General features: G+C 42.5%; 1 protein-coding gene across 5 annotated transcripts in view; it reads left to right on the top strand.

Annotated features, from left to right (window-relative positions):
* The window catches only part of COL19A1 (collagen type XIX alpha 1 chain), a 1176857-nt gene that overhangs the window by 808944 nt on the left and 340410 nt on the right, over nucleotides 1–27503 (top strand). For 3 of the 5 annotated variants that reach the window (XM_029595658.1, XM_029595656.1, XM_029595661.1), the window contains 5 exons: nucleotides 890–925; nucleotides 11770–11805; nucleotides 15573–15626; nucleotides 17323–17367; nucleotides 22305–22358. In XM_029595658.1, coding sequence (XP_029451518.1) covers nucleotides 890–925; nucleotides 11770–11805; nucleotides 15573–15626; nucleotides 17323–17367; nucleotides 22305–22358 — 225 coding nt within the window. The remainder of the gene's footprint in view (nucleotides 1–889; nucleotides 926–11769; nucleotides 11806–15572; nucleotides 15627–17322; nucleotides 17368–22304; nucleotides 22359–27503) is intronic. The other 2 variants (XM_029595659.1, XM_029595657.1) reach the window with 1 other exon arrangement.

Here is a 27503-nt window from a genome sequence, read left to right as displayed (position 1 = left end):
ATGTGTTTAACCTGCTTTTCAATGCTAACAAAAACAGGTAGAGAGGGATCCTGCCTCCTGAGTCTTACATATTCCAGGCTATCTTTCTCATTTGTCACTCATTTTTGTGCACTGTCCACAGGTGAATTTTAACTTATTCTGGATGCTGACAAAACCTGCAAGCAGTATTACAAATATGGATTTACTGTTACTTTATACAAGGATATAATTATTTAATGACCTCTTGTTTCAGGCTTTCAGAATTACTTTCGATTCATCCTAACATTCTATGTACATTTTTGATCGCTTACATAAATTGTTTGTTATAATTAATCAAGTGAAAAATAAGAGGAAAAACTTCTCAGAAAAAATATAAATCAAATCTAACAAATTATTTCAAAAATCATAAATATATGTAAGAAAAGACCATAGACAACTGTAGTCATAAATTAAACTCTTGTCTGAAAGCTGTACAGTCATCACATAAAAACCTTTGCTTGAGGAATGTCTGAGGAATGGATTCTTCCTTTCTGAGCATAGTCAGCTCTAGGCTTATTCTTTCCCAAGTGCATTTTGTACTGCAATTATCAACACTGACTCTTATTTCCATTTCCAATGCTCTATCCCATTGAATTTGTTCAGGCCCTGTTGAATGGGCAACATATCCTCTGGTATATCCATAATACTTCCTAATTTTTTGTCATTGGTCAATTTTACCACCTAGGCCAAAGTTTGTTTAAAATGGTGTTTCTATAATTCTTAATTGTGGCTGTGTTATGTTTAAATATAAATTATTTGCTCCTTCACTGTGAGTTTTCAGTAGTTTTCAAAACAAAGTGTGTGCGTGCTTATGTGGGACAGATCAATTTAAATGACACAGGTATTAATACTGGTTTGTGTTGTGTTATAGGGCGAATCTGTTTTGAAAGGAGAAAAGGGAGATATGGTAAGGACTTATACTACTATTGCTTCATACACTGCACTCATTTTGTTACTATGATTGATGACATAGATTTTCTTTCTTTACTGGTATTATTTGTTTATCAAAAATATAACAACCCAAATCAATAATATACTTACTTTTTCTACAGTATTGAAGTTAAAATGTTATAGTTATAAAATAATTTAACTTTTTTTTACACTCAAATTCTTGAATTTCATAAATCTTTCTACGGGAGAATTTTTCTATCTCTGTTAATAATAACAGGGAGAGGAGTCAACATGGTGCCATTACGAGATGCTCATTTGAGAATTTTCCAGATCTACTTTGCAGCTTAGATTGCCAGGAAGAGAAAAGGCAAATTGAGGTCTTGCCTGGCTCTGTTTTTAGAACCTGGAAAGAGTGGATTGATTCCTTTGTGTCAGTGGCTTTCCATTCCATCCCAGAGAGCCTGTGGTGAGATGGAGAACTGCCAGAGATCTTAAAGTCATGCTGAGCTTCCTCCCAGGGAAGCAGCATTTTCATTATTTTCTTCAATGACTTGTCTCAGCACTGCAGAGCGTTTGGCTATTTTGTTGACTGAAGGATCAAACGGAAATAAAGACCAAGCCTGGAGTTCAGATCTCAAGCAGGGGAATCAGCGTTTGGTTGATGAATCACTGCGGGGTGAGTTTCCCCCAGATGCCCCCTTGACGGCTTACCTTGTGGGGCATTCCTGGGTCCGAGACCGACCTGACAGGAGCCCCCCTCAGTGCAAACTCCGTCAGTCCTCATGTTCTTGGCATCTGGTGCCTCCACTTGGGGAAGAAGGTGTTAGTGGGTGGGATTTCCTTCCCTTCACCCCAGGAAAACAAATGGGACTGTGAACAAGGCTGGCAGTATGAACAAATATACACAGGTTTATTAGATTATATAATATATACATTTCTACATGACTATGTACATCGCTAGTAGGATGTCAAAAAGTAGGGATGTGAATCGTTTTTTGACGATTTAAAATATCGTCCGATATATTTTAAATCGTCAAAAATCGTTAGAGCCGCGATACAATAACAATTCCCCCGATTTATCATCAAAAAATCGTAAATCGGGGGAAGGGGGAGGGGAAGGGGGAGGGCGGGAAAACCGGCACACTAAAACAACCCTAAAACCCACCCCGACCCTTTAAAATAAATCCCCCACCCTCCCGAACCCCCCCAAAATGCCTTAAATTACCTGGGGTCCAGAGGAAGGGTCCCGGTGTGATCTTTTACTCTCGGACCTCCGGTGCTTGTAGAAATGGCCGGCGCCATTTTCCATACGGAAAAACGATTCGCGGCAGGAGATCGCTCCCGGACCCCCGCTGGACCCCCAGGGACTTTTGTCCAGCTTGGGGGGGCCTCCTGACCCCCACAAGACTTTCCAAAAGTCCAGCGGGGGTCCGGAACGACCTCCTGCAGTCGAATCATGTTGTCTACGGCCGGCGCCATTTTGCGCAAAATGGCGCCGGCCGTAGACAACACGATTCGACTGCAGGAGGTCGTTCCGGACCCCCACTGGACTTTTGGCAAGTCTTGTGGGGGTCAGGAGGCCCCCCCAAGCTGGCCAAAAGTCCCTGGGGGTCCAGCGGGGGTCCGGGAGCGATCTCCTGCCGCGAATCATTTTTCCGTACGGAAAAACGATTCGCATGCAGGAATTCGTTCCCGGACCCCCGCTGGACTTTTGGCAAGTCTTGTGGGGGTCAGGAGGCCCCCCCAAGCTGGCCAAAAGTTCCTGGGGGTCCAGCAGGGGTCCAGGAGCGATCTCCTATGCTCCTGACCTCGGGGGACAAAAAACAAAATGGCGCTGGCGCTACCTTTGACCTGTCATATGACAAGGCAAAGGTAGCGCCTGCGCCATTTCTACAAGCACCGGAGGTCTGAGAGTAAAAGATCACACCGGGACCCTTCCTCTGGACCCCAGGTAATTTAAGGCATTTTGGAGGGATTCGGGAGAGTGGGGGATTTATTTTAAAGGGTCGGGGTGGGTTTTAGGGTTGTTTTAGTGTGCCGGTTTTCCCGCCTTCCCCCCCACTGGACCCCAGGTAATTTAAGGCATTTGGGGGGGGTTCGGGAGGGTGGGGGATTTATTTTAAAGGGTCGGGGTGGGTTTTAGGGATGTTTTAGTGTGACGGTTTTCGATTTACATGATTTTCACGATTTTCACGATATTTAAAAAACCCAAACGGCGACGATCCGATTCCCTCCCCCTCCCAGCCGAAATCGATCGTTAAGACGATCGATCACACGATTCACATCTCTATCAAAAAGCGCACTTATCTAGTCATGGTTAATAGTCTCAGGCCACACAATTATATGCATTTCTACAAGGTAGCAAGAACATATAATATTTGGCAGTTTGGGGTTGTTGGTCCCCACAGTATACAACCCTATAGAGTTCCTGCTTAATCAAGTGTTATTATTATCTTCCCCCTTTTATCCCAAGTCTCACCCATGTGAAAAGATGCAACTGGGCTGTTGGGCAGTGTTGGCCAGGGTGCCACTTCTGCTCTGAAAGATACATTTGAATGCTGGGGTCCACGTCCTCATTGCTGAAGCCTCACTTGGAATACTGTGTTCAGTTCGTGATACTGCATCTCAAAAAGGATAGAAAGAAAAGCAATCAAACTGGTGCAGGGTCTGCCCCGAAAGACTTATAAAATGAAGTTGGAGGACATAAATATGTATATCCTGGAGGAGAGGAGAGCAGGGGAAATATGATACTGTTGTGCCCCTGCTTCCATTTTCCTATTTACCAGTAGCGGTCGGGTTGAGGGGCCTAGTCACAGCGTCTTCTTGCGGCATGTGCGAGTCTCTGCTCTTCTCAGTTGTGGTCAGGTTGGCTTTGGTCGCATCGCTTTCCAGCCGGCACGCGCAAGACCCTCTGGCGTTTTTTCATGGCGCAGCTCTGATGGACGTGCCGGTCCTCGGTTCAGAGGCAGGGGCCTTGCTTCTGGGTTGGCATTGTTGTGGGGGCTCTGATCGGCGCGTGAATGGGGCGGCGGGTGTGCTCTAGGCTCGGTTGTTTTTTTCCTTGGGCTTGGGTTTCCATTGACGTAGGTTTCTAGCGAGGTTTGTTTACTTTTAAATTTAAAGGCCATGGGGCTTCTTTCCTCGAGACCTATTCAATGACATCACAGTGCAGGGACTATATAAGGATAGTCCCTGCACTGCACTAGTGCCTTGGCAACGTTTTTTTTTAAATGCCAGGTTCTTTTATTTCTAATCTCCTGTGACACCTGAGGTTTTGTTTTTCTGTGATTTCTTCAGTTTTCTTGTGATATTTGTTATTTTCCTGAGTTTTATAAGTCAAGTTGTTAAGATACCAATGATTTTTTAATAATAAATCTTTTGAATTTTGCTGACATCATTTGGTCTTCACTGACTACCAAGAAATCCATCAACGATCTTGAGCTGAGTTCGGATCTCATTCTGATACCCATGTAAGTCCAGCTGACCCCGGCACCCGAGGCCTTAACCTAAGGGGAACATGGGTTAGTATTGGTGAAGTTAGCGGGGTTCAGTTTTGTCCAGTTTCGCCTCTTGGAAGGATTCCTTTTAACGAACTGGAATCACCTTTCTTCAGGCCAAGGGTCCACTCCAGTACAGCTTAGAACAGTTTGCCAAGGCCATGGATCCAGTGGAGGCTATTCCGGGCTTAGCTCAGAAGATTTTGTAACAGCAAAGAGGTTTGGAGTCATTAGTGGCGTCTATGAATCGACTCACTGTTCCATGGTGCCTGGAAATATATCTTCAGTTCCTTCTACATCAAGTCTTCTGATGTCGCTACCACCCGTCCGTTCTGCTATTTTGCTACCTGCTTCTCCTCGCTATGCCGGAGATCCATTGCCTTGTCGAAGATTACTTAACCACTGCAACATGCATTTTTGCCTCCAGAATACTTTGTTTCCAGACGATCTTACAAAGACTACTTTCATTTTATCTTTACTTGAAGGTAAAGCACTAGCTTGGGCTTCTCCTCTATGGGAACATGCGGATCCCATTCTCCAAGATCTTCCTCGATTTTTGGATCTTTTTAGAACAGTCTTTGAAGAACCAGGTCGTTTGGTGGCTTCCGGATCCAAATTACTACTTATACAACAAGGTGGGCAGTCTTTGGCAGAATATACAGTTGAATTTCGTACTCTGGCTACCAAACCCCAATGAGGAGAGGACTGTCTTTGGACTATCTTTTTAGATGGGTTAGCTCCCAGGATTAAAGATGACTTGGCTGCTCGTGAACTTCTGACATCTCTGGAAGCTCTGATCGACTTAACTGGAAGAATTGATCAATGTCTTCAAGAGAGATTTCATGAACTTCAAGGATTGAGGAAGCATGGATTAGTTAATCGTATTTGAAATTTGTCTCCAACCTCACATCCACCTTCTTTTTCAGACAAACAGATGGATGAACCTATGCAGTTGGGTCATGGTCATTTAACTCCAGAGGAACATCAGCGACGTCAATAGGCTGGACTCTGCTTGTACTGTGGAGAATCCGGTCATTTAATTGCTTGTTGCCCTGTTTGACCGGGAAACTCCCGGGCCTAGGATTCACTGGGGGATTGGTCCTAGGTCTAGCTTCACCTGTTCCCTCATTAACTTTGCCCGTAACTCTTTCCTTTGGAGGTCGAAATTTCTCCACCTTAGCCTTAGCAGATTCAGGTGTTGGAGGAAATTTTTTAATACAAGATCTTGTGGAGCTTTTGAATATTCCTACTCGTCCTTGTCCAGTATCCCTGACTATTTCTTCTATTCATGGAAATCCTCTTCCAGGGAAAATTACACACACTACCACTCCAGTAAACTTTTGTACGAATTCACAACATCAGGAATGTCTAGCTTTTTATGTTATTCAGAAGGCTATTCATCCAGTGGTACTCAGAATTCCTTGGCTACAGACACATAACCCACAATTTGACTGGACTTCACTTCAATTACCTCATTCAACTTGTCAAAAGACTTGTTTGAAGAACTCCATTGTTCTACCTTGTTCTTCCACCATCTTATCTCCTGACAGCCTACCTTCACATTATATCCAGTTTGCAGATGTCATCTCTGAAAAGGCTGCAGACTTATTGCCGCCTCATCGAAAGTATGATTGTGCTATTAATTTGGTGCCGGGTTCTACACATCCTCAAAGTTGGGTCTACCCATTGTCTCTTCCAGAAACTCATGCTATGTCAGATTATATTAAGGAAAAACTACAAAAAGGGTTTATTTGATGGTCTTCCTCTCCAGCAGGAGCAAGATTTTTCTTTGAAAGCAAAAAAGATGGTACACTTTGACCATGTATTGACTATCGGGGCTTAAATGCAAACACCTTAAAAGATAGCTATCCGATACCGCTCATAGCGGAATTGTTTGATCGCTTACAAGGAGCTAAAATATTCACTAAACTAGACCTCCATGGAGCTTATAATTTAGTTCGGATACGTGAAAGGGATGAATGGAAAACAGCATTTAACACCAAGGATGGCCATTATGAGTATCTGGTTATGCCATTCGGACTTTGCAATGCTCCAGTTGTTTTTCAGAATTTAATGAATGAAATTTTTCGAGATCTTCTCTATGTTTGTGTGGTAGTATATTTAGTGATATTTTGATTTTTTCCAAGGATTTACAATCCCAACAACAGGATGTCACCAAAGTGTTACAACAACTGAGGGAGAATTGTTTATACGCAAAATTAGAAAAATGATTTTTGAAACAGAGGCCCTTCCTTTCCCAGGTTATATAGTGTCTAGTCAAGGCTTCAGTATGGATTCAGCAAAACCTAAGAGTATCCAAGATTGGCCTCAACCCAACGGCTTACAGGCTCTCCAAGATTCCTTGGGTTCGCAAATTATTATCGCAATTTCATTCAGAACTATTATAAATTGGCTGCACCACTTACTGCATTAACACGCAAAGGAGCTAACGTCAAACAATGGCCCATTGAAGCTGAAATAGCCTTTAGAACTCTTAAGGAGGCTTTTCTCCAGAAACCGTGTCTTCGACACCCGGATCCAAGACTTCCTTTCGTGGTGGAGGTGGATGCTTCATTCAATGGAGTTGGAGCAGTGCTCAGTCAGCATGAGCTCTCTGATACTTTTCATCCATGCTCATTTTTCTCTAAGAAGTTTTCCTCAGCCGAGCAAAATTATGCTATTGGTGACAAAAAACTTTTAGCAATTAAATTGGCATTTGAGGAATGGCGTCAATGGCTAGAAGGAGCCCAACATCGGATTACATTATATACGGATCACAAAAATCTTGAACATCTTCAACAGGTACAACACCTTAATCCATGTTAAGCTCGTTGGGCTCTTTTGTTTATGAGTTTCGACTTCGATCTCCGATATAGACCCGCAGTCAAGAATTTTTGTGCGGATGCTCTCTCCCATTCTTTCTGTTCAGAGGAACCTGATGAATTTATACAACATATTATTGATCCAGCTCGAATTCTTCTTTCCATCACCGAAACCGTACATCCACGAAAAACAGTGGTTTCTAAGAGACTACGAAATCAGGTATTATCATGGTCTCACGATTCCCGTATTGCGGGACATCCTGGATGTGCACAGACACTGGCTTTAATTCAACAGTTTTACTGGTGGCCAAATATGTGTAAAGATGTTCGCTCATATGTGAATTCATGCCCAGTGTGTGCCCAACAGAAAACTTTGGTAGGTCGCCCTTGGGGGTAATTACAACCATCACCTATTCCAGAGGAATCTTGGACACACATATCTACTGATTTCATCGTGGACCTTCCAATCTCACAAGATAAGACTGTCATTTGGGTGGTAATTGATTGCTTTTCTAAGATGGCCCATTTCATTACATAATCTCGTCTTCCTTCAGCTCCTCAATTGGCTCAACATTTTGTGCAACATATTTTTCGTTTACATGGACTTCCTAGACACATTACTTCTGATCGTGGTACTCAGTTCACTGCAAACTTTTGGCGAAATCTCTGTAAAAAATTTGATATAACTCTGGATTTCACGACCGCATATCATCCCCAAGCTAATGGCCAGGCTGAACACACTAATCGTTCCTTAAAACAATTTCTCAGAACCTATGTCAATGTTCAACAGGATAATTGGGTTGATCTTCTACCTTGGTTGGAATTTTCCCATAATTTACATTTATGTACAGCCACAGGAGCCTCACCATTCCAAATTGTTTATGGCAAACAACCTCTTCCACCCTTGCCATTGCTTTTATCCATTCCATCCCCAGCGGCTCAAATGACAGCCGAGAAATTGAAACAATTGTGGAATCATACCCAACAGATGAGTAAACAAGCAGGTTTAAGAGCCAAGAGATTTTTTGATCGCCATCATAGACCGGCATCCCAATTTTTGCGAGGAGACAGAGTTTGGCTTAGTACTCGTAATATCCATTTAAAGGTGCCTTCCTTTCACTGTGCTCAAACAATTAGGACCAGTAACATATCAACTTCGATTACCTCCTTCTTTAAAGATTCATAATTCCTTCCATGTTTCTCTTCTTAAACCACTCATACTCTCTCGGCCCACTCGAGGAATTCCTGATTCACCATAGTTTGTGGCAGAGAGTGACATTATCTATCAAGTGCACGAAATCCTGGATGTTCAAAGACATGGACGAAGATGGGAGTATTTTCTGTCCTGGGAAGGATATGGCCCAGAAGAGAATTCTTGGGAACTGGCTTCAAACATTTTAGACACAAATTTAATTAAACAATTCCATGCAGATCATTCGGGAAACCCCAAACCTTCTAGAGGAGGCCCTAGAGGGAGGGGAACTGTTGCGCTTCTGCTTCCATTTTTCTACTTATCGGTAGTGGTCGGGTTGAAGGGCCTTGTCGTGGCATCTTCGTGCTGGAGCGCACAAGTCTCTGTGCTTCCAAGTGGTGGTTGGGTTGGCTTTGGTCGCGGAGTTTTCCAGCCGGCAAGCGCAGGACCCTCTAGCATTTTGTTCATGGCGTGGCTCTGATGGACGCGCTGGTCCTCAGCTCGGAGGCAGGGGCCTTGCTTCCAGGTTGGCATTGTTGTGGGGGCTCTGATCGGAGTGCAACCGGGGAGGTATGTGTGCTCTAGGCTCAGTCATTTTTTTCCTCACGCTCGGGTTTCCTTTGACGTAGGGTTCTCGTGAGGTTTGTTTACTTTAAAATTTAAAGGTCCAGGGGCTTTTTTCCTCGAGACCTATTCAATGACATCACAGTACAGGGACTATATAAGGATAGTCCCTGCACTGCACTAGTGCCTTGGCAACATTATTTTTTAAAAGTGACAAGTTCTTTTATTTCTAGTCTCCTGTGACACCTGAGGTTTTGGTTTTCTGTGATTTCTTCGGTTTTCTTGTGATATTTATTTTCCTGAGTTTTATAAGTCAAGTTGTTAAGATACCAATGATTTTTTAATAATAAATCTTTTGAATTTTGCTGACATCTTCACTGACTACCAAGAAAGCCATCAATGATCTTGAGCTGAGTTCAGATCTCATTCTGATACCCCAAGTAAGTCCAGCTGACCCTGGCACCCGAGGGCTCAACCAAAGGGGAACGTGGGTTAGTATTGGTGAAGTTAGCGGGGTTCAGTTTGTCCAGTTTCGCCTCTTGAAGGAAGGAATCCTTTTCACGAACTGGAATCACCTTTCTTCAGGCCAAGGGTTCACTCCAGTGCAGCTTAGAACAGATACAGACTGTTAAATACCTGAAAGATATTAATAACGTACACAGGAATCAAGACTCTTCTGATGGAAAAGAAGCTATAGAACTAAAGGTCATGTTATGAAACTCCAAGGAGGTAGACTCAGGAGCAATGTCAAGAAATATTTCTTCATGGAAAGGGTGGTGGAAGCATGGAATGTCCTTCCAGAAGAGGTGGTGAAGACAAGAACAGTAATGGAGTTCATAAGGATCCCTAGTGGCTAGATGATGGAAATTAAAAAACAAGTTAACCTGTGATAACTTTATGTATAACAACTCTTCATGGGGGTTACCTGCATGGAAAGGCAGTTACAACCCTAAACATTTTGCTGGACAGACTGAATGGACCATTTGGGTCTTTATCTGTCATCATGTACTATGTTACTATGTAGGTAAGCTTAGGCACATACTTTTTGAAATAAAAAATTATGCAATCAAGTTCCAACTGTTGTGTTTGAGGCATTGTAGACCCTTAGTCGCAATGGAGATGACTCCACCCATGGGGAGGAGCCCTGTGAGGAACCACTGCGATAGGCTGACACAGATAGCAGACACAGAATGGATAGAGTTTTTATTGTACTGCTGTAAATATATGCTCAACAGGCTCAGAAGTATTGTCTCACCCAAATGTTCACGATAGACAGGAGCCCGCAGTGTGGGTAACGCTGCGGCTGGTGGGTGGAGTTGGAGTGCCAGATCGTACAGGTACTCACAGAGTGAAGGCGTCTTCCTGATGGTAGAATTGTGGGACCGAAGGTCCGTGGTGCAGGATATGAAGTAGATAGGCCCTCGAGGAGCGAGTACCCAATGGTCCAATATCCTGGAAATGAATAGAGAGAAAAGACCCCCGAGGAGCAGTTGTCTTGGTTAGTTAGGACCCCCGAAGGGAAGTTGGAAGTGAGAGACCCCCGAGGAGCGGGTGTCTAGAGCTTCTGCTGCAGCGAGGCCCTTAGCGTGAAAGTGGCGTCTAAGCGAACAGCTTAAAACAGGCAAAGTAGCAAAGCGAAGTCTTTGCTAACTCAAATTGGTAGCGGAAGCAGAGGCTAGATATACCCGGAGGTACTGACGTCATGCGATGGGGCCGCCACCAAGGTTCCTACCATGACGTGTATTTGAGCATTGGAGATGTGCGCGCTCGTGCCCTAGGAGGCCACGGGAGTGAGCATGGCAGATGGGGTCACCCATGCTGGTCTGGAAAAGCCGAGGCCCTCGGCACTCGACACTGGAGACAGCCATCTTGCCCAAAGAGAGAGAAAGGGGAGAAAAAGAGGTAAGGCAGAGCGGTCGCAGCCACCTGTGACCAATGGACGCAACACCAACTAAGCCCCAACCCCACCCCACAGAATGCCTTACAGTATGCATAAAAGTACACACAGAAGAGGGTTACACATATTTTTATGCACATAGTACCCTGGACTATTTTTTAACAGTCACATATGCACATTAATCATGGGTTTATATATGTAAATGGCTTTGAAAATTCAGCCTTTCATGTGCAAAGTTTCAGTGTTCTACCCAAAAATGTTAATTGAAAAAATGTTTAACATCTTACCTCTTCTCCACCTCCTCCCCTAAAAATTAAACATTTGAGGGTAATTTTCAATAGGATGTATGTGCTTAAAACTGGGCTTTATGCACATAAATGCAATTTAAGCATGTAAATGGGCTTTTGAAAATTGCTACGATATATGCCACTTTTACGCACGTAAATCCTTTTGAAAATTACTCCCTTTGCTTTTTGAACTTTTTCTGTCATTTTTGATTGGATTCTTTGTGTGGAAAGTTTTGGCTTTCTATATGGTCTCTGTTTGTGTTTCATCAGTGGATGATTTGACCCCCCACCCCACACACACACACACACACACACAGTGACCTTCAGCGTTCTTTACACAGTGTGCATATTGTGCAATCACCAGCAAGCACTCAAACAGATGTCTGGGGAAAGGTACGGCTGGCAGGGCCCCCTGGCCACCAGCATCAGGAGAGCACTGACATACAAAGGGATGCCACACTTGCCATTAAGCATATTATATATATAGAAGATATTTATATTAAATACATATACTAATATTAAAACAATTGTAACATATATTTATTGACAAAAGTGGTGCTAAAATTCAACCGTTCCCTAATTATATTCTTTTATTTTTCAGGGAGAAACTGGGATGAAAGGAATGCAAGGAGAGAAGGTAAACTATAGCCCCTAAGTCCTTTTTTATCGCTTTCTCTCTCTATTTATCTATCCATGTCTAGCTAGCAAGACATGGATATTATAGGTGATCCACAAACAAACTGAAAGAAATGAATTGTGAGAGATTTGATCTCCAGTTTATAAGCCTTGTTGTGCTGTGCGCTGAAATCCCAAGGAAATCACCACCATTGATTATGTGTGCATAATTTCAACCTTTCTATTGCCTGACCTTCTCTACCACTTTAAAGCCAAGTGAGCAGCAGTTACCCAGACAACTTTATGCAAATAACTTCAGCCAAATATATTTAGTAGAGAGGTATCCATGCCATTGGCCAGGCCCTGTCACATGGTAGGAGTAATGGACGGCCAGCGCCATCTTTAAAAATGGCGCGGGCCATCCAGTGCTCCTACCATGTGACAGGGGCCGGCCAATGGCACGAATACCCTGTCACATGGTAAGGGCAAAGGGCCATCCACGCCATTTTTACTAATGGCAGCCGATGGCCCCGAGAACGGGAGATGGCTCCCGGGACCCCCACTGGACCACCAGGTACTTGTAAAAAGTTTTTGGGGGGTTCGGGAGGGTGGGGGAAGCTAAGGGAACAGTTTTAAAGGGTCAGGGTGGGTTTAGGGATTGTTTTGGTGTGCCATTTATCCTGCCCTCCCCCAAAACAATAAGAGAACCCCAGGAACAAAATTGTGGGGTTCTCTTATCAGGAGCCCCCGATTTCTGATGATTTTGAAAATATCGTCCGATATTTTCAATCATCCGAAGCCCGATTCACATCCCTAATGTTTAGATGGAGACTTATCTGGGTAACTTTAAATGGAGCTCTAAAGAAACAAATAGACATGAATAACCTCTTTTAGTTTTTTCCCTTGTTTTAATCATGTTAGACAGTGGATTAAAATTAGTCTATCTGTTTATTGGTTGGAGACTTTGTGCATAGCCATTGTTTGGCATTCATCCTTGACCTGGCTTTCCACTCTTTTCTGGTTAGAGCAGCAGATTGCCAAGCAGGGAAGTCAGGGTTCAAATCAGGGCATTCGTTGTGACCTTGGGCAAGTCACTTCACTCTCCATTGCCTCAGGTACAAAGTTAGGGACCAATTTTCTAAGCTGTGATATTTTTCCTAGAGGGCAGTGAGAGAGAAAAATATCATGGGATTCACTAAACAGGGGACGTAATAGACCACTAAGAAAAATGCCATGGTTTAGGTGCCCAAACTGTGGACTGTCAAGGAAGTCCAAAGGTGCGAGGCTGACATTATTTAAAGGGCTCGAGTAACTTGAAGAATCCCTTCCCCCATGGGTTTTGAGAGAGAACCTTATTCTACCCCACTCCTACTGCCTCTTGAAGAGGCCAAGGTATACAAATAAATTAATAAAAGTGTAGCATGCCAAGAACAGGCCCTGCACCTTCTCTCTAAAATTCTACCCCCATTTTGGCCATTACCTACTTGCCTAGATAGCCCTGGTGGTCCATGGGGTCTGGAGTGCCCCAAAGGCTCCAGGCACAGTGCTAATCATTTTCAAAATGGTGCCAGCCAACTGCATAGTTACTTTTGCCTCATCATGTACATTACACCAGGTTTAGGGGAGTTAAGATAACATATGATATTTCATTTACCACATTTTATTTCTGCATTAGGTCATTTACTGTGTGGTGAAGCTCTAATGCAGCTTAATAAATCACCCTCATCGATTGTAAACCCCCTGTGCACAGGGAAGTACCTGAATGTAATCCATTCTGAAGTGACTGACTCACAAGTTATCCATCTAAATGGCTAGTTTTGATTATTTCCATTGCTTATCTGGCTAAAAGTGAGCTGGAGAAGTCATTATCTGGCTAAGATTTAGTTGAATAAGTAAGAGGCATGTTGGAGGCATTCCAGGGTAGGCTTGAGTTATCAAAATAATGTATCTGGCTAACTCTAATATTTGGAGTTAGCCAGATAAATTATTAGGCTAACTCTAGACGTGACTGAGAGCAGGTCTAAAATTATCTGGGAACTTGTTCCGGATAACTATAGAATTAACGGGCTATATTTAAAAGAATATAGCCAGTTAAGTGGTGAAATGCTAAGGGGAAAAAAAAAGATCGCTGGCCTACTAGCCTGAACACAGTCCCTCCTCCCTTCCTCCTATCTTAATTCCAAAGGCTTGGCCCAGCAAGACTGAGACTATAATTTCCCCCAAAACCATCCCCTCCCCCATATATTTAAAAAAAAAATATATGGGTTGGGATGGGTACCAGTGTTGGCCCCTCCCTCTACCCCCTCATCCCTGGTCTGGGTCAGTTTTTTTTTAATGTTTATATCCCCAGGTCCTACTATTTCTGATATCACTAAGCAGCTATGATAGAAGCATACACTTCCAGCGTAGCTCTTAGACGTTTGTGTTTTCATTGTAGCTGCATATCAACAGGGGACGCACCAGCCCTGGAACATGGTAGGCTGCTACTGTGAACCAGGCTCAAGATTCAGCGAAAATTAAGATACAGGTAGAGTGGGAGGGAAAGGATTGGGGAGGAGTGGGAATAGAGAGAGCACTCTAGATAGAAAAATGAAAAAAATTGACCCGGACCAGGGCGTGGCAGTGGAGGGATGGGCCGAGAGCAGCACCCATCTTGACCTATATTTTTTTTCAAAAATAAATAGGGAGGGTTTAAAGGGAAATTATAGGCTCATTCCTGCTGCGACGAGCTTTGGAAACTAGAATGGGGGAAGGAAATTGTGTGCAGGTCAGTAGACTCGTAATCTTATTTCTATCCCCTATCAGTTTATCGCTTATCCAGCTATATTCCTTTCAATACAGCTGGTTAAGTCTATGGTCAGTTGGTTAATCATAGTCAGGTAACTTTATACCTAGCAATTTTCAGAAGAATATCTGGTTATATTTAAAGTTATCTGGCTATAGTTAGCTGGATAATTTTAATCTGGGATAGTCAGTGGGTCGTTTATCTCACTGAATATGCAGAACCATTTTTTCAGTCAGCTTTACAGGATTATTTTTCAAATCGCGATGGGCCATTATTACATGCATTAGGGAGTTATCACACATAATAACGCCCTAATGCACGTAATAACTACCGCATCACGAGTTGAAAATTCATATTAGGGAAAGGGGAGGAGTTTGGAAGGGGTTAAGGAAAGTTAGGGGCTTGTAGCGCTGCAGGCGATAATGTATCATACATTATCACCCGCATTAGTGCAGGAAATAGCTACAGCTATTTCATTGGTGCTACGGGGGTGATAGTGTGCAGTGTGGCCACAACCGTGGTGAGCGAAAATGCACTACTGTGATGCGGCCGCCTGCTCACTATTGCCTCCTGCCCCTTGTTTTCCACTCGCTGGCTTACTGAATTTGCCCCCCAAAATCTTTTAACAATTCAAATGCTCTACTAAAGCACGCTGAATATGAGAGCTGTAGAAAGAGAATGATCTGAGATCTGAATAAGCTGAAGCAAGAAGTTGTCACCAGCTATAATTCCACCTTGTATATTATGCTAGGGAGACTTCTTAAGCCACAAAAATCTAAAATTTAGCTAATGAAGACATAGGGAATCTAGCACTAAAATTCATGCTATAATTGTTTTAGCATGCACACTCTGTTGAATTGTATACAATGATGGGGGAACACCTTCAGTTACAGTACCTTGCCAGACCTGTATGACCGTAATACACATTGCTGAAAAGAAGTCAGACCAATATTTTATAGTATACAATTACAGCAGGTCTTTTTTTTTTCAAAATGTGCATATAGGGTGAACCAGGAGAGCCTGGCCTACAAGGACATATTGGGAATCCTGGACCAGAGGTGTGAAAAATGTATAGTAGCATTTAAAGTAACTCACTGATTGTCTATATTGATTTAGTGGTCAAAAGCATACCAGAACTCTGGGTGGGAAGTTTAGTTTAGTTTAGTTCGTTCTGTTGATATACCACCTTTCTATGCAATCAAAGTCATTTAGTATTTACAATAAAAATGTAATAGTTCTTTTGTAACATTATATCTATACAAACCTAGGCTTGGATTCATCATTCATCGCTGAATGATGAATCCAGAGAAAATGGGGGGGTGGGGGGGCAAAGGGGGGGGCAGGCCTACAAAAGCCAGCAGCCTTCGCCCCACCGCTGTGTCTTCGCTGCCGGCTTTCGCACCGAATAGCACCACCATGAAAGGTGGTGCTATTCGACGTGCTTCTGCCAACGATAACATTGGTAACGTTTTCGCCGGCAGCGAAGACACTGCCAACTCCTCCCCTCCCCGACTCCTCCCCTCCCCCTAATTAGCATTATATCACATGCAGAAAGTCCCTCCCTCTAATTAGCATTAAATGGCATGCGAAATGAAACTGGAAAATTGGGCATCAAAATGGCAGATGAAATTTAATGTGGAAAAGTGCAAGGTGATGCATATAGGGAAAAATAACCCATGCCATAGTTACACAATGTTAGGTTCCATATTTGGTGCTACTACCCAAGAAAGAGATCTAGGCATCATGGTGGATAACTCATTGAAATCATCGGTTCAGTGAGTTGCGGCAGTCAAAAAAGCAAACCGAATGTTGGGAATTATTAGAAAGGGAATGGTGAATAAAATGGAAAATGTCATAATGCCTCTGTATCGCTCCATGGTGAGACCGCACCTTGAATACTGTGTACAATTCTGGTCGCTGCATCTCAAAAAAGATATAATTGCAATGGAGAAGGTACAGAGAAGGGCAACCAAAATGATAAGGGAAATGGAACAACTCCCCTATGAGGAAAGACTAAAGAGGTTAGGACTTTTCAGCTTGGAGAAGAGACGACTGAGGGGGGATATGATAGAGATGTTTAAAATCATGAGAGGTCTAGAACGGGTAGATGTGAATCGGTTATTTACTCTTTCGGATAGTAGAAAGACTAGGGGGCACTCCATGAAGTTAGCATGTGGCACATTTAAAACTAATCGGAGAAAGTTCTTTTTCACTCAATGCACAATTAAACTCTGGAATTTGTTGCCAGAGGATGTGGTTAGTGCAGTTGGTATAGCTGTGTTTAAAAAAGGATTGGATAAGTTCTTGGAGGAGAAGTCCATTACCTGCTATTAATTAAGTTGACTTAGAAATTAGCCACTGCTATTACTAGCAACGGTAACTTGGAATAGACTTAGTTTTTGGGTACTTTCCAGGTTCTTATGGCCTGGATTGGCCACTGTTGGAAACAGGATGCTGGGCTTGATGGACCCTTGGTCTGACCCAGTACGGCATGTTCTTCTGTTCTTATGAAAAGTCCCTTTTCGCATGCGATATGGCCTTATTGCATGCGTTAGGGCCCTAACGCATGCGATAAATCTTTAGTGAATGACCCTATTAGGTGGTTTTCATTGGGTTTGTATATGATACTAACTGTGAACAACAACTATATAAATTTCATAATAATCAAAAATTGTATACATTACATGCTTGCTTTATGCTTTTTTAGGAATATTCTAGTTTCTCATAGGTCAAATAAACATAATTATTTTATAGGGTCCACAAGGACCTGTTGGACCGAGGGGATTACCAGGAGAAGTTGTAAGTAGTGTGCTCTGCACTACAATTTATTTTATTTCATGATATGCATGTTAAATGAATTGCTTATACTTAATAGGTGTTCCCTATTTTATTCCACCCTACCTAGCCATTCTGGGAAGGAGGAGCTAGGTCTGGAAATTGAACCTTGATTTTCTGCCAAGAGCAGGAGGGGCAGTAACAGTGGCAAACTTAGCAAAGCATAGAACCAGAAAAGTAGTGGGGTTCATCAGTCTGTGGCAAGAAAAATGATTCTAAGTGAGAAATTCAATCATATCTCATCAGACATTTAAACTAGAAGGCAAGGGTAGAAGAAGGAAGCCAATGAAACTGAAATCTCCCATAACCCCCAACAAATAAAAATACAAGAAGTGGGAGGAGAAATTAACAAAATACAGTAAACCAGCTCTACAGTCTACTCTTGAGCAAAAAGGCAGAAAAAGGTAGATCAGTAAGCCAAAGAAGAAAAGCTAGAAAGTTATGAGCACTAATGCATGTAGTGTGGGCAATAAAGTTCCAGATCTGCAAATCCTAATGGTGGAAGTGACCTTGGACATTGTTGTAATTGCAGAGACATGATTCAGTGAGTCTCGTGAATGGGGTCCAACCACACCAGGCTATAATCTGTTGAGGAAGGGTAGAGATGATAGAAAAGGGGAAGGAGTTGCTTTATGTTAAAAACAATATTCAAACAACTGAAATTTTTTATTTTTAAAATTTATATTCTGTTTTTCAGCACATTAAGGTACTGTAGATATGTCTCTGTCCCCAGAGAATTCACGATCTAAGGGCCTTATTTACTAAAGCTTTTCTCCCATTCTATGTCTATGGGAAAAATGCTTAGTAAATGAGGCCATCTACATTTGCAATGCAAGGAGCATGGGCAAAGGAAGAGACACTCTGGGCTGTTTTAAAAAATATACGATGGCATTTCTATTTACACTGGTATGGTCTACAGGCCTCCGATTCAGACAAAAGAACTGGATAGAGATCTGGCTGAAGAAATCTAAAAGCTGGCAAGGAAGGGAGAGGTGTTGCTCATCAGAGATTTTAATCTACCAGACATGAATTGGAGTATTCCTGCTGCAGAATCTGTAAGAAATTGAGAGATTGTAGATGTCCTTCAAGGGGCTCTGCTCATACCCATGGTGACAGAATCCATTATGAGGAGAAGAGAAGAGCAATATTGGACCTGGTACTCATAAATGGAAGCAGTGTCTCTAATGTCCCCGTAGATGCCAACTTGAGCACCAGTGATCGATGGTATGGTTTGATGTAGCAGCTATGACAGGCAAACAAAGAAGACCAAAGTTCTGAATTTCAAAAATACAGATTTTGGTAAAATGGAGAAGTACCTTGAGCAAGAGCTAAAAACTGGATGAAAATGGTTAAAGTGGGACAACAGTGGGCTAAATTAAAAGGAGCTATAATAAAGACAACACATTTTTATGCAACAAAAGTAAATAAGTAAGACGAAATGGAAACCATTATGGTTCACCAAAGAGGTGGCTGAAAAAATAGAGGCAAAAAAAAAGCAGCATTTAAAAAGTACAAAGGAACTAAAAAAAAAGAACACAGGAAAGAATATCTAGTTAATCTGAAAGTGAGGAGGAAATAAATTAGGAGTGTAAAAGCTCAAGTGAAAGAAAGGACTGCCAAAGAGGCAAAGCGAGATGACAAAACATTCTTCAGATATATCCAAAAAAAGAGGAAGGTCAGTGGTGGTACTGTAGGATTGAAAGAAGACAAAGAGCAATGTGCAAAGAAAAATGAGGAAATAGTAGAAATATTAAATAAATATTTCAGTTTGCTTTTCCCTAAGGAAGACATTGGAGAAGAACTTTTGTTGGATGGCAAGAGTACAGATGTGTGTGGAAAAGACATCACCCCATTTACAGAGGAGAGTATTTGGGTAGAACACCAAAACTGAAAGTGGACAAGACCAAGAGCCTGGATGAGATACATCCACGGATCCTAAGGGAGCTCAGAGAGGTGCTGGTGGGTCCACTGATGGACCTATTCAATTGATCCTTGGAAGCAGGAGTGGTGCTGCAAGATTGGAGAAAGATGGTTGTGGTCCCTCTTCACAAAAGTTGTAGCAAGGAGGAGGCTGGAAATTAAAGAACAGTTAGCCTTACTTCAGTCATGAGAAAATGAATGGAGACTCCGCTGAAGGAAAAGATAGAGAATTATCTAGAAACCAGTGGATTGCAAGATCCAAGACAAAATGGTTTTACCAGTGGAAGGTTGTGTCAAATGATCCTCATTGATTTTGTTGACTGTGTGACTAGAGAACAGCACTCAAAGTGGTTTTACTTGGATTTCAGCAATTAATTAATAAATTAATAAAACTTATCTATATTAAATTATATTTCGAAGGATAAGTGATATTTGCCTTTTCATTCCATGTCATTGTACATTTTTGTATCTGTATTTAGTGGTATTATTTTGTATCTAGTTTTAAAATAAGTTTTGCACCAAGATCAGTGTCTCAGCATTAAAACACAGTTGTGGTGCCATCTACATTGGGTCAAAGTTGAACAGCTTCAGAGTCAATACCATCCCAGACTATACCTCATGTTGTTATCTCTGAGTCTAAGTCTGATCTTGAGCTCCAACTTATAGATCTAAGGAGTCTTATTTTAAAGAGAACTATAGCCCTGTCTTAGGTTCCTCCAAATGATCTTTCCTTTTCAGTTTTTCCACAATGAATATGGAGGTTTAGGGTAAACCCAGGACACTGCTTCCTGGGATCCTCAGATATCTCAGTGCCCCAAAGGCGCTGGTGGAAGTGCCATCCATCAGCTTTTACAGGATGTACAAAAGAGATTGTGAGAGATCCATACTTGTAGATCCCAAAAAACTATGTTCCAACATCTCAAGGATTCAATAATCTGCGATCATTAAATCTACTCTAAAAGGGCTAAGAAGTCAAAATCATCTATGCCCTTGGGGCATGATTCTTAGAACTTGACCTTCTATGGGAAGAAGTTCTTTCAGAATGCTATGCTTAACTCGTACATAGCATCTTAATAAAACTATATGAATGAATATATGCATTCCTTCCCACTAACATGATCAGACTTTAGTGTTCATGGTGCAGAAAGTCATTCAGAGTCAGCAGATGTCAGGCTGACACATGTTAAAGCTGCTTTGGCCTTATACCATCAACATTTTATATTACTCCCATAGCAAATCTTATTTATTTATATAGCAAAATTTATAAACCACTGCTATGGCCTTCAGAAGGTCACTCAAAACATTGCAGTACATCACATAATATACAATAGAACCATAGATCTAAATTAACAATTACAATTAGCAAAAACAAGATACATTTGAAATAGACACAGACTGCAAGTCCTAAGCTCAACAGCAATAATTATAATTTAGCTTCACTAAGAGACATTCTTTGGCCACTTAAATCCCTGAAAAGGGGGATATCTGAAAAGCATAGTAGACCTTAAATTCTCAGTGGACTCATGCCACTCAAGGACTTCAGGAGCACATCACTATCACAAGATATCTCAGAAATTCCCTGTCTTGGTGACTGTCCCATGCCAGCAGGGCTTGGGGTTACTCTTCCAAGCTGTTCTGACAGCTTGGAAGAGTAACCCCAAGTTACTCTTGTGCATGAAAAATGTTTTTGCAATAGAGCTGTTGCCTACTGCCTGAAATGGAACAAAACCAAAGGGAAGAACAGCCAATTAATAGGCCTGGGACTGCAGTAATCAAACAGACAATTTCAAATTGAATACCAGATTGTATTTTCTTTTATTTCACTGGGCAGTTATGCCCTAGAAGGGCGATTCAAGGCTCATAAAGTTAGAAACATGGCAATGCTGGTAACCTAAGATCTGCCTCCATTGAGATTTGCAAGATTATGATGTAGAGTACAATCTATATATTTATATCCCACTATTGTTTGAACATTATGCAACAGCAGGTTTGGTCAGTCTGTTGTCCAGGGCCTGTGCTAGGGATAGCATCCAACTCTATCCCCAGAGTCTATTTTCACTATCTTAGGTTGCCATCCTTATTATAAATGTAAAAAAAAATGTTCAAAACCGTAAAAGAGTTGTTATGCAAGAAAACAGGTTGTTTCCACCTGTTAGTGGGTCTAGTTGCTGTTTTTTGCCCTTTTGATTGTAGGTAACCCTTAATTAGGGATTCTCACTTGTGACTAATCATCTTGCTTGTACCTGGAGAAAGAAACGTTTATTACTTGTAATTGGTGTTCTCTGAGGACAGCAAGATAACCATTCACACATACTCTCCCTCCTCCTTTTATGGAGTGGTATTAATTTAGAGGATGATTAAAAAAAAAAACAACAACGCACGGGCGTCCATATGCACGTGGTTCCTGGCGCGTGCACAAGGACATGGCTATTTTATAACACTTCTTCATCTGGAGGAACAGTATCTTCCATGCACCAGCCGGCTGCCGGCATGCACTTCCACAGGGCAGTGGCTAATGGTGCTGCCCCACCCCCCCCGGCCCACCCCTTTGGAGAGGCCTGGCACTTCGGCATATAACGGGGGTTACACGCGTGGCCGGGCCCTTCCGAAAATGCAAACAAGGCCCGGCACTTCGGTGCGTAACCCCCGTTATTTACGTGCGTGGCTCTTTTAAAATCGAGCTGTTAATCTGTTATTATAACATCATGGAAGCTCCACAAAGCACTGTGCGTACAGGAATTTCCACTCATTCCCAGAAAAGGCTTCCCAGGTTTTTCAAAAGAATTTGGGAGATGGTCTGTGTTAGCCTCATTGGATGATGCACCACATACTGGTTATCCTGTTGTCTAGGAGAATATCTTTTACAGGTAAGCAACTTTGCTTTAAAGCCCAGTGATAATCTCTTTCACTGTTAGCCACAGCAAATATCCAAGGGATGGTGCTGAAATTAATGAGAGCCAAAGTTTTTTTTAATTTTCCAGGGGCTACCAGGAGAACATGGGATACCAGGAAAACCAGGAATAAAAGGAGTAAAGGTTTGTTTGTTTTTTATTTGAAATTCTACTGGTAATTTAAATCATAACTATTGGTAAAGCTATGTTTGTTCATCAAAAAATTGTGCAAGGTATATGTATAATAATAAATATTGTTAGACCACATTCAAAGGGCTTTCTCTGGCTATGTGCAGAAAATAGCCGAATAAACCCTGCTTTTTTTTTTTTTTTAATTTCTCATCACTCTCAATGTCTCCAACTTATTATAGTATAACCAACTAAAGATTTAGCCAAATAAAACTTGTCCAGGTAAGTTGAAGGCGTTTTGGGGTAGTTTGGGGCACAATTAGGTTAACCAAATAAGTCAGCCAGAGAACTCTCATATTCAGAGTTATCCGTCAAACTTTTCTGGCTAACTTTAGTCATCTGGAGATTGGAGAAGAATCCTAAAGTTAGCTGGATAACTTTGCCTGGGTAAGTAGGACTTTATCCAGGTTCATTCAGTGGGGTGCATAATCAGCAGCCCTCTGCTGAATTTCCCAGAGAAGTTAGCTGTCTAATGTTAGCCAGATAACTTCTCTGCTCATCAGCTCCCTGAATATGGATCTCTGTATGTTTAGAATATATATTGTATGCTGTTGTTTAAAAGCATGGTACAGTTACATAAGACATCTCACTATTCATTAAGACTATGAGCATTATAAAGCAATACTGAGTAGTTTATTACACTATGGGGCGGATTTTCAAAGGCCCGCGCGCATAAATCCTTCCGGATTTACGCGCCGGGCCCTCGCGTGCCGGCGCGCCTATTTTGCATAGGCCGCCGGCACACGTAAAGCCCCGGGACACGCGTAAGTCCCGGGGCTTTTTTAAGGGGGCATGTCGGGGGCGGGCGGGGCCTACTGACGCGGCGTTTCGGGGGCAGGCCCGGGGGCATGGCGCCGGCCCGGGGGCGTGGTCGAGCCTCCGGACCAGCCCCCGGGACCGGAGGACAGAGCGGGGCTGCCGGCCGACGCAGGCGTAACTTTGCCGACAAAGGTATGGGGGGGGTTAGATAGGGCCGGGGGGGTGGGTTAGGTAGGGGAAGGGAGGGGAAGGTGCAGGGAGGGCGAAGGAAAGTTCCCTCCGAGGCCGCTCCGAAATCGGAGCGGCCTCGGAGGGAACGGAGGCAGGCTGCGCGGCTCGGCGTGTGCAGGCTGCCGATTTTGCGCAGCCTTGCGCGCGCCGACCCCAGATTTTATAAGATACGTGCGTAGCCGCGCGTATCTTATAAAATCAGGCGTACTTTTGTTCGCGCCTGCTGCGCGAACAAAAGTACGCGCTCTCACAACTTTTAAAATCTGCCCCTAAGCTTATAGGTGGCAGTAACTCTGACCTCTATAGGATCTGATACTGAAGGTAGGGAGGATAATTTTCAGCAGCCCCCAAAGGACTGAAGTCTGCATGTACATTAGCCTGAATTCTCAGTGGACTTATGCATATGTGCACTTTGAAAAGCCCCAGGAGGGCAGGGAAAGGGTGGCAATTTACACGCACACATTAAGTACACACATACTTTCTGAAAAACAAAAATGTACATGTAAATGGTTTCCCACCCCAGCTCCACCCCTGGAATGTGTGTGCATAAAAGTATGCATGAAATTTCTTTTGCACATACTGTCATTCACACCAACAGGCAATTTTCAAAAGGCCATTTACACACCAAAAAAACCAAACAGGTTTTATGTGCACAAACAACTTTAAAAATTCCCTCTCCCCAATATAAAGAATACCACAAAATCAAAGAAAATATTTCCAATACCTTCATATCAGATCATTTTCACAAGGTTATGAAGGCACCTGATTGATGTTTCAATTATGATTTACAGTGGTAATAAAATGTTACATTGTAAAACATAAGCTCATAAATAAACATGCATAAAATGCTTAGACAGCTGTTTCAACATGTTTAATCAGTTAGAAATGCTGACAGAGTATAAGTTAATTTTATATTTCATACTACGGATAAACATGCAGTAGTGTAACAATGTCTACATAGTCTACACTGATTTATGTTTTTATATGTGCTGCATACCTCCGCAACCTGAAGTTTTGCAAGAATAACTCTGACACTTTATCCTCAAATTACCGAGAAGTTTCAAGTAGAAAAGGTGCTTTACTATCTTAACTAGAATAATTCTGTTAGCTCAATCACTTCTTTACGTGGATAGGGACACTTATTTAAATAAATGTACTTCTACTATAGGTTAAGAAATGTACTTCTACTATAGGTTAAGACGTGTTGGGTTCAGCGTCTCTTGTTACGGAAGATTTGATTTCTACCACACATATAGCAAGAGAAGCTCAAGGCTAGTACAACAAGGGGAGTGGTCCTGACAAGACAAACATGCGAGTACTAACCATAAAAATGAATTTTCAAAGTTGTGCACGTAAAACTTAACATATACATGTGTGAATAGCATGAACTTGTGAATAAATACATGCATATGTAACAAAGGGGAAAACCAGGGGCATTCCCAGATGAGGCAAACATTTACACTGTAAGTTGCTATTTTAGAAGTGATTTACGCATGTAGATTTGGCAACTTACTCCTGCTCTGTATCTGGAGCAAGTGATAATAATCGTCTTAAAAGTTAAATACCGACTGAGTGGAAGGTCTGTGTGAAATGGGGGGAGTTGAGGCTGAAGAGCCAAGAGGGTCTCCATGACCTGCAAATGGACTGGGCGAACTGGTAAACTAATTGGTAAAACAGGTAATTTCATTGCCACACACATGTAAGAAAGTCTCCCAATTTGCATGCAAAAAACCAGACTTACAGGAGGTAAATTTGGGTAAATTATGCAGATGAAATCTCCACATGTATATTTTTTAAGTCAGTTGTAAAAATACACGAGTATAGCAGTTGAGTGTTACTTATCCGGATAAATTCTGATTTACCGGCTAAGTCTTGAAAGCGGCACTTCTCTGGACAAATTCTGATTTGCCTGGCTAAATAGTAGCAAAGCTGCTACTTAGCTGATTAAATGTTAAATAGCTACTTATTCAGCTAGGTCAGATAGATGATTAAATCTAAAAAGCGCTATGTATCCATCTATCTGACTAAGGCCTAGATTTACTAAAACACCATGGTGGTGTGAATCGTGCGGTGCAGGGGGGCGGGGGGCAAAGCAGGGGGCGGTCCTGCGATAGCCAGCAGCGATCGCACCTCCGCGGTGCGATCGCTGCCGGCGTCGCGCCAAATAACAACACCATAAAAGGTGTAGATATTCGGCGCGAAACTGGCAGCGATAAGGAAGCTTACCTTTCACCATCAGTGACATCTTCACAGCGTCCACCCCAGTGCCTCCCCGACTCCTCCTCTTCTGGTCTTGACGCCGCCCACATTTAGTGATCGCACGCAAAAAGTCCCTTTTTGCACGCGATCGCTTTTGAAAATGATCCCCTTAGCCAAATATGTAGTGCTTTATAATCTTATCCGGCTATCTGACTTAGCTGAATAAATTGTTTTTGAAACTTATCTGCTTTAATCACTTCTTAGCCGGATAAATCAAAACTTATCCGCATAAGTGCAATATGTATTTTTATGTGGTTTTTTACATGTGAGCGCATGTTGCAGGAGTAGATTTTCACATGCTCATATACACATGCATAAGAAGGCACAAGCTGTTGTCTCAAATCCTCCCTGATAGCAAAAGGTACTAGCCCTTGCAAGTCTTAACTTATTATAAAACACATATTTTACATTCATGGACAGTTTAGTAGATTTTCTTATTTCTGAAAGGGTATTCTATGCAAAATTGTTCCACTCAACCCAAAGTAGGATGGTCCACCTGACATTCTTCTGTATGTCAACCATTTCAGTATCATTAATAAAGATATTCAACAATTTTTGCAGCAAAAGTGAAAATGTAAAAACTCAATTTTTTCACATTTGTAAAAAAAATATGCAAATAAAGATCAATATTCAGTGATGCAACAAGCAGGAAGTTAGCTGATTAAAGTTAAACAGCTAACTTTGGTCAGGTAAGTTTTCCACTCTGTATACTTGGATAAAGTAACTGAGATAAAGTTACCTGGGCAACTTTGCCACTCATTACGTGTTTGAGAAAAAAAGCCTAGCATACATAACGGGTGCTGAGCCCCATCTTAAAAACAAGTGTTTGCCAAATGACTAACCCCTACAAACCCTCAAATGAGGCCGCTGGGTTGAATATTTAGAGGATAACTTTCAAAGCTTGGTGCGCACAAAGTTGCTGTAGTATTTTATAACCTTCTTGGATACAATGGAGCAGATTTTAAAAGCTCTGCGTGTGTAAATCCAGCTGGATTTACATGTGCAGGGGATTTGTGCACCGGCGCGCCTATGTTACATAGGCCGCCGGCGCGTGCAAAGCCCTGGTATGCGAGTAAGTCCTGGGGCTTTGCTTGGGGGCGTGTCGGGGGCATGTCGGGGATGGCATGGCATTCGGGGCATTATGGGGGTGGGGCCATGGGTGTGGTGCCAGCCCGGGGGCATTCCGGGGGCATGGCTGAGACCTCCAAACCAGGCCCCGGGCCAGGAAATGGCATGCCAGCAGCCTGCCGGCGCATGCAAGTTATGCCTGCCTCGGGCAGGCATAACTTTCTTAACAAAGGTGGGAGGGGGGGGGATTTAGTTAGGGCTGGGGGGTGGGTTAGGTAGGGGAAGGGAGGGGAATGTGGGGGGGCCAGGAAAAAAGTTCCCTCTGAGGCTGCTCGGCTCAGCGCACGCAGGTTGCACAATTGTGCACTCCCCTGTGCGTGCCAACCCTGGATTTTATAACATGCACGTGGCAGCGCGCTCATGTTATAAAATCAGGCTTGGATTTGTTCGCGCCGGGTTGCACAAACAAATCTATGCCCGCGCATAACTTTAAAAATCTATCCCAATATGAGTAGGTTATAAAATACGAGTACATATTCATGCAGACATGCTTGCATATGTAAAAACCACACACTGCACAAGTTTGGGCTTAAACAGCTAAATAGCAGCAGTTATCTGGATAAGTCTTAAAAACGCAACTAATTCAGTTAAGAAAGATAGCCGGATAAATCTTCAAATGCTATTATCTATCTATCTTACTTATCCAACTAAGTAGCACTTTTTTCAACTTAGCTGGCTATCTTACTTAGGCCTGGATTCATCATTCTATCGCAGAATGATGAT

This window comes from Rhinatrema bivittatum, chromosome 3, assembly GCF_901001135.1.
Source record: "Rhinatrema bivittatum chromosome 3, aRhiBiv1.1, whole genome shotgun sequence".
Classification (NCBI taxonomy): domain Eukaryota; kingdom Metazoa; phylum Chordata; class Amphibia; order Gymnophiona; family Rhinatrematidae; genus Rhinatrema; species Rhinatrema bivittatum.
Note: the sequence above shows the minus strand (reverse complement) of the source record. Positions and strands in the feature narration are given on the sequence as shown.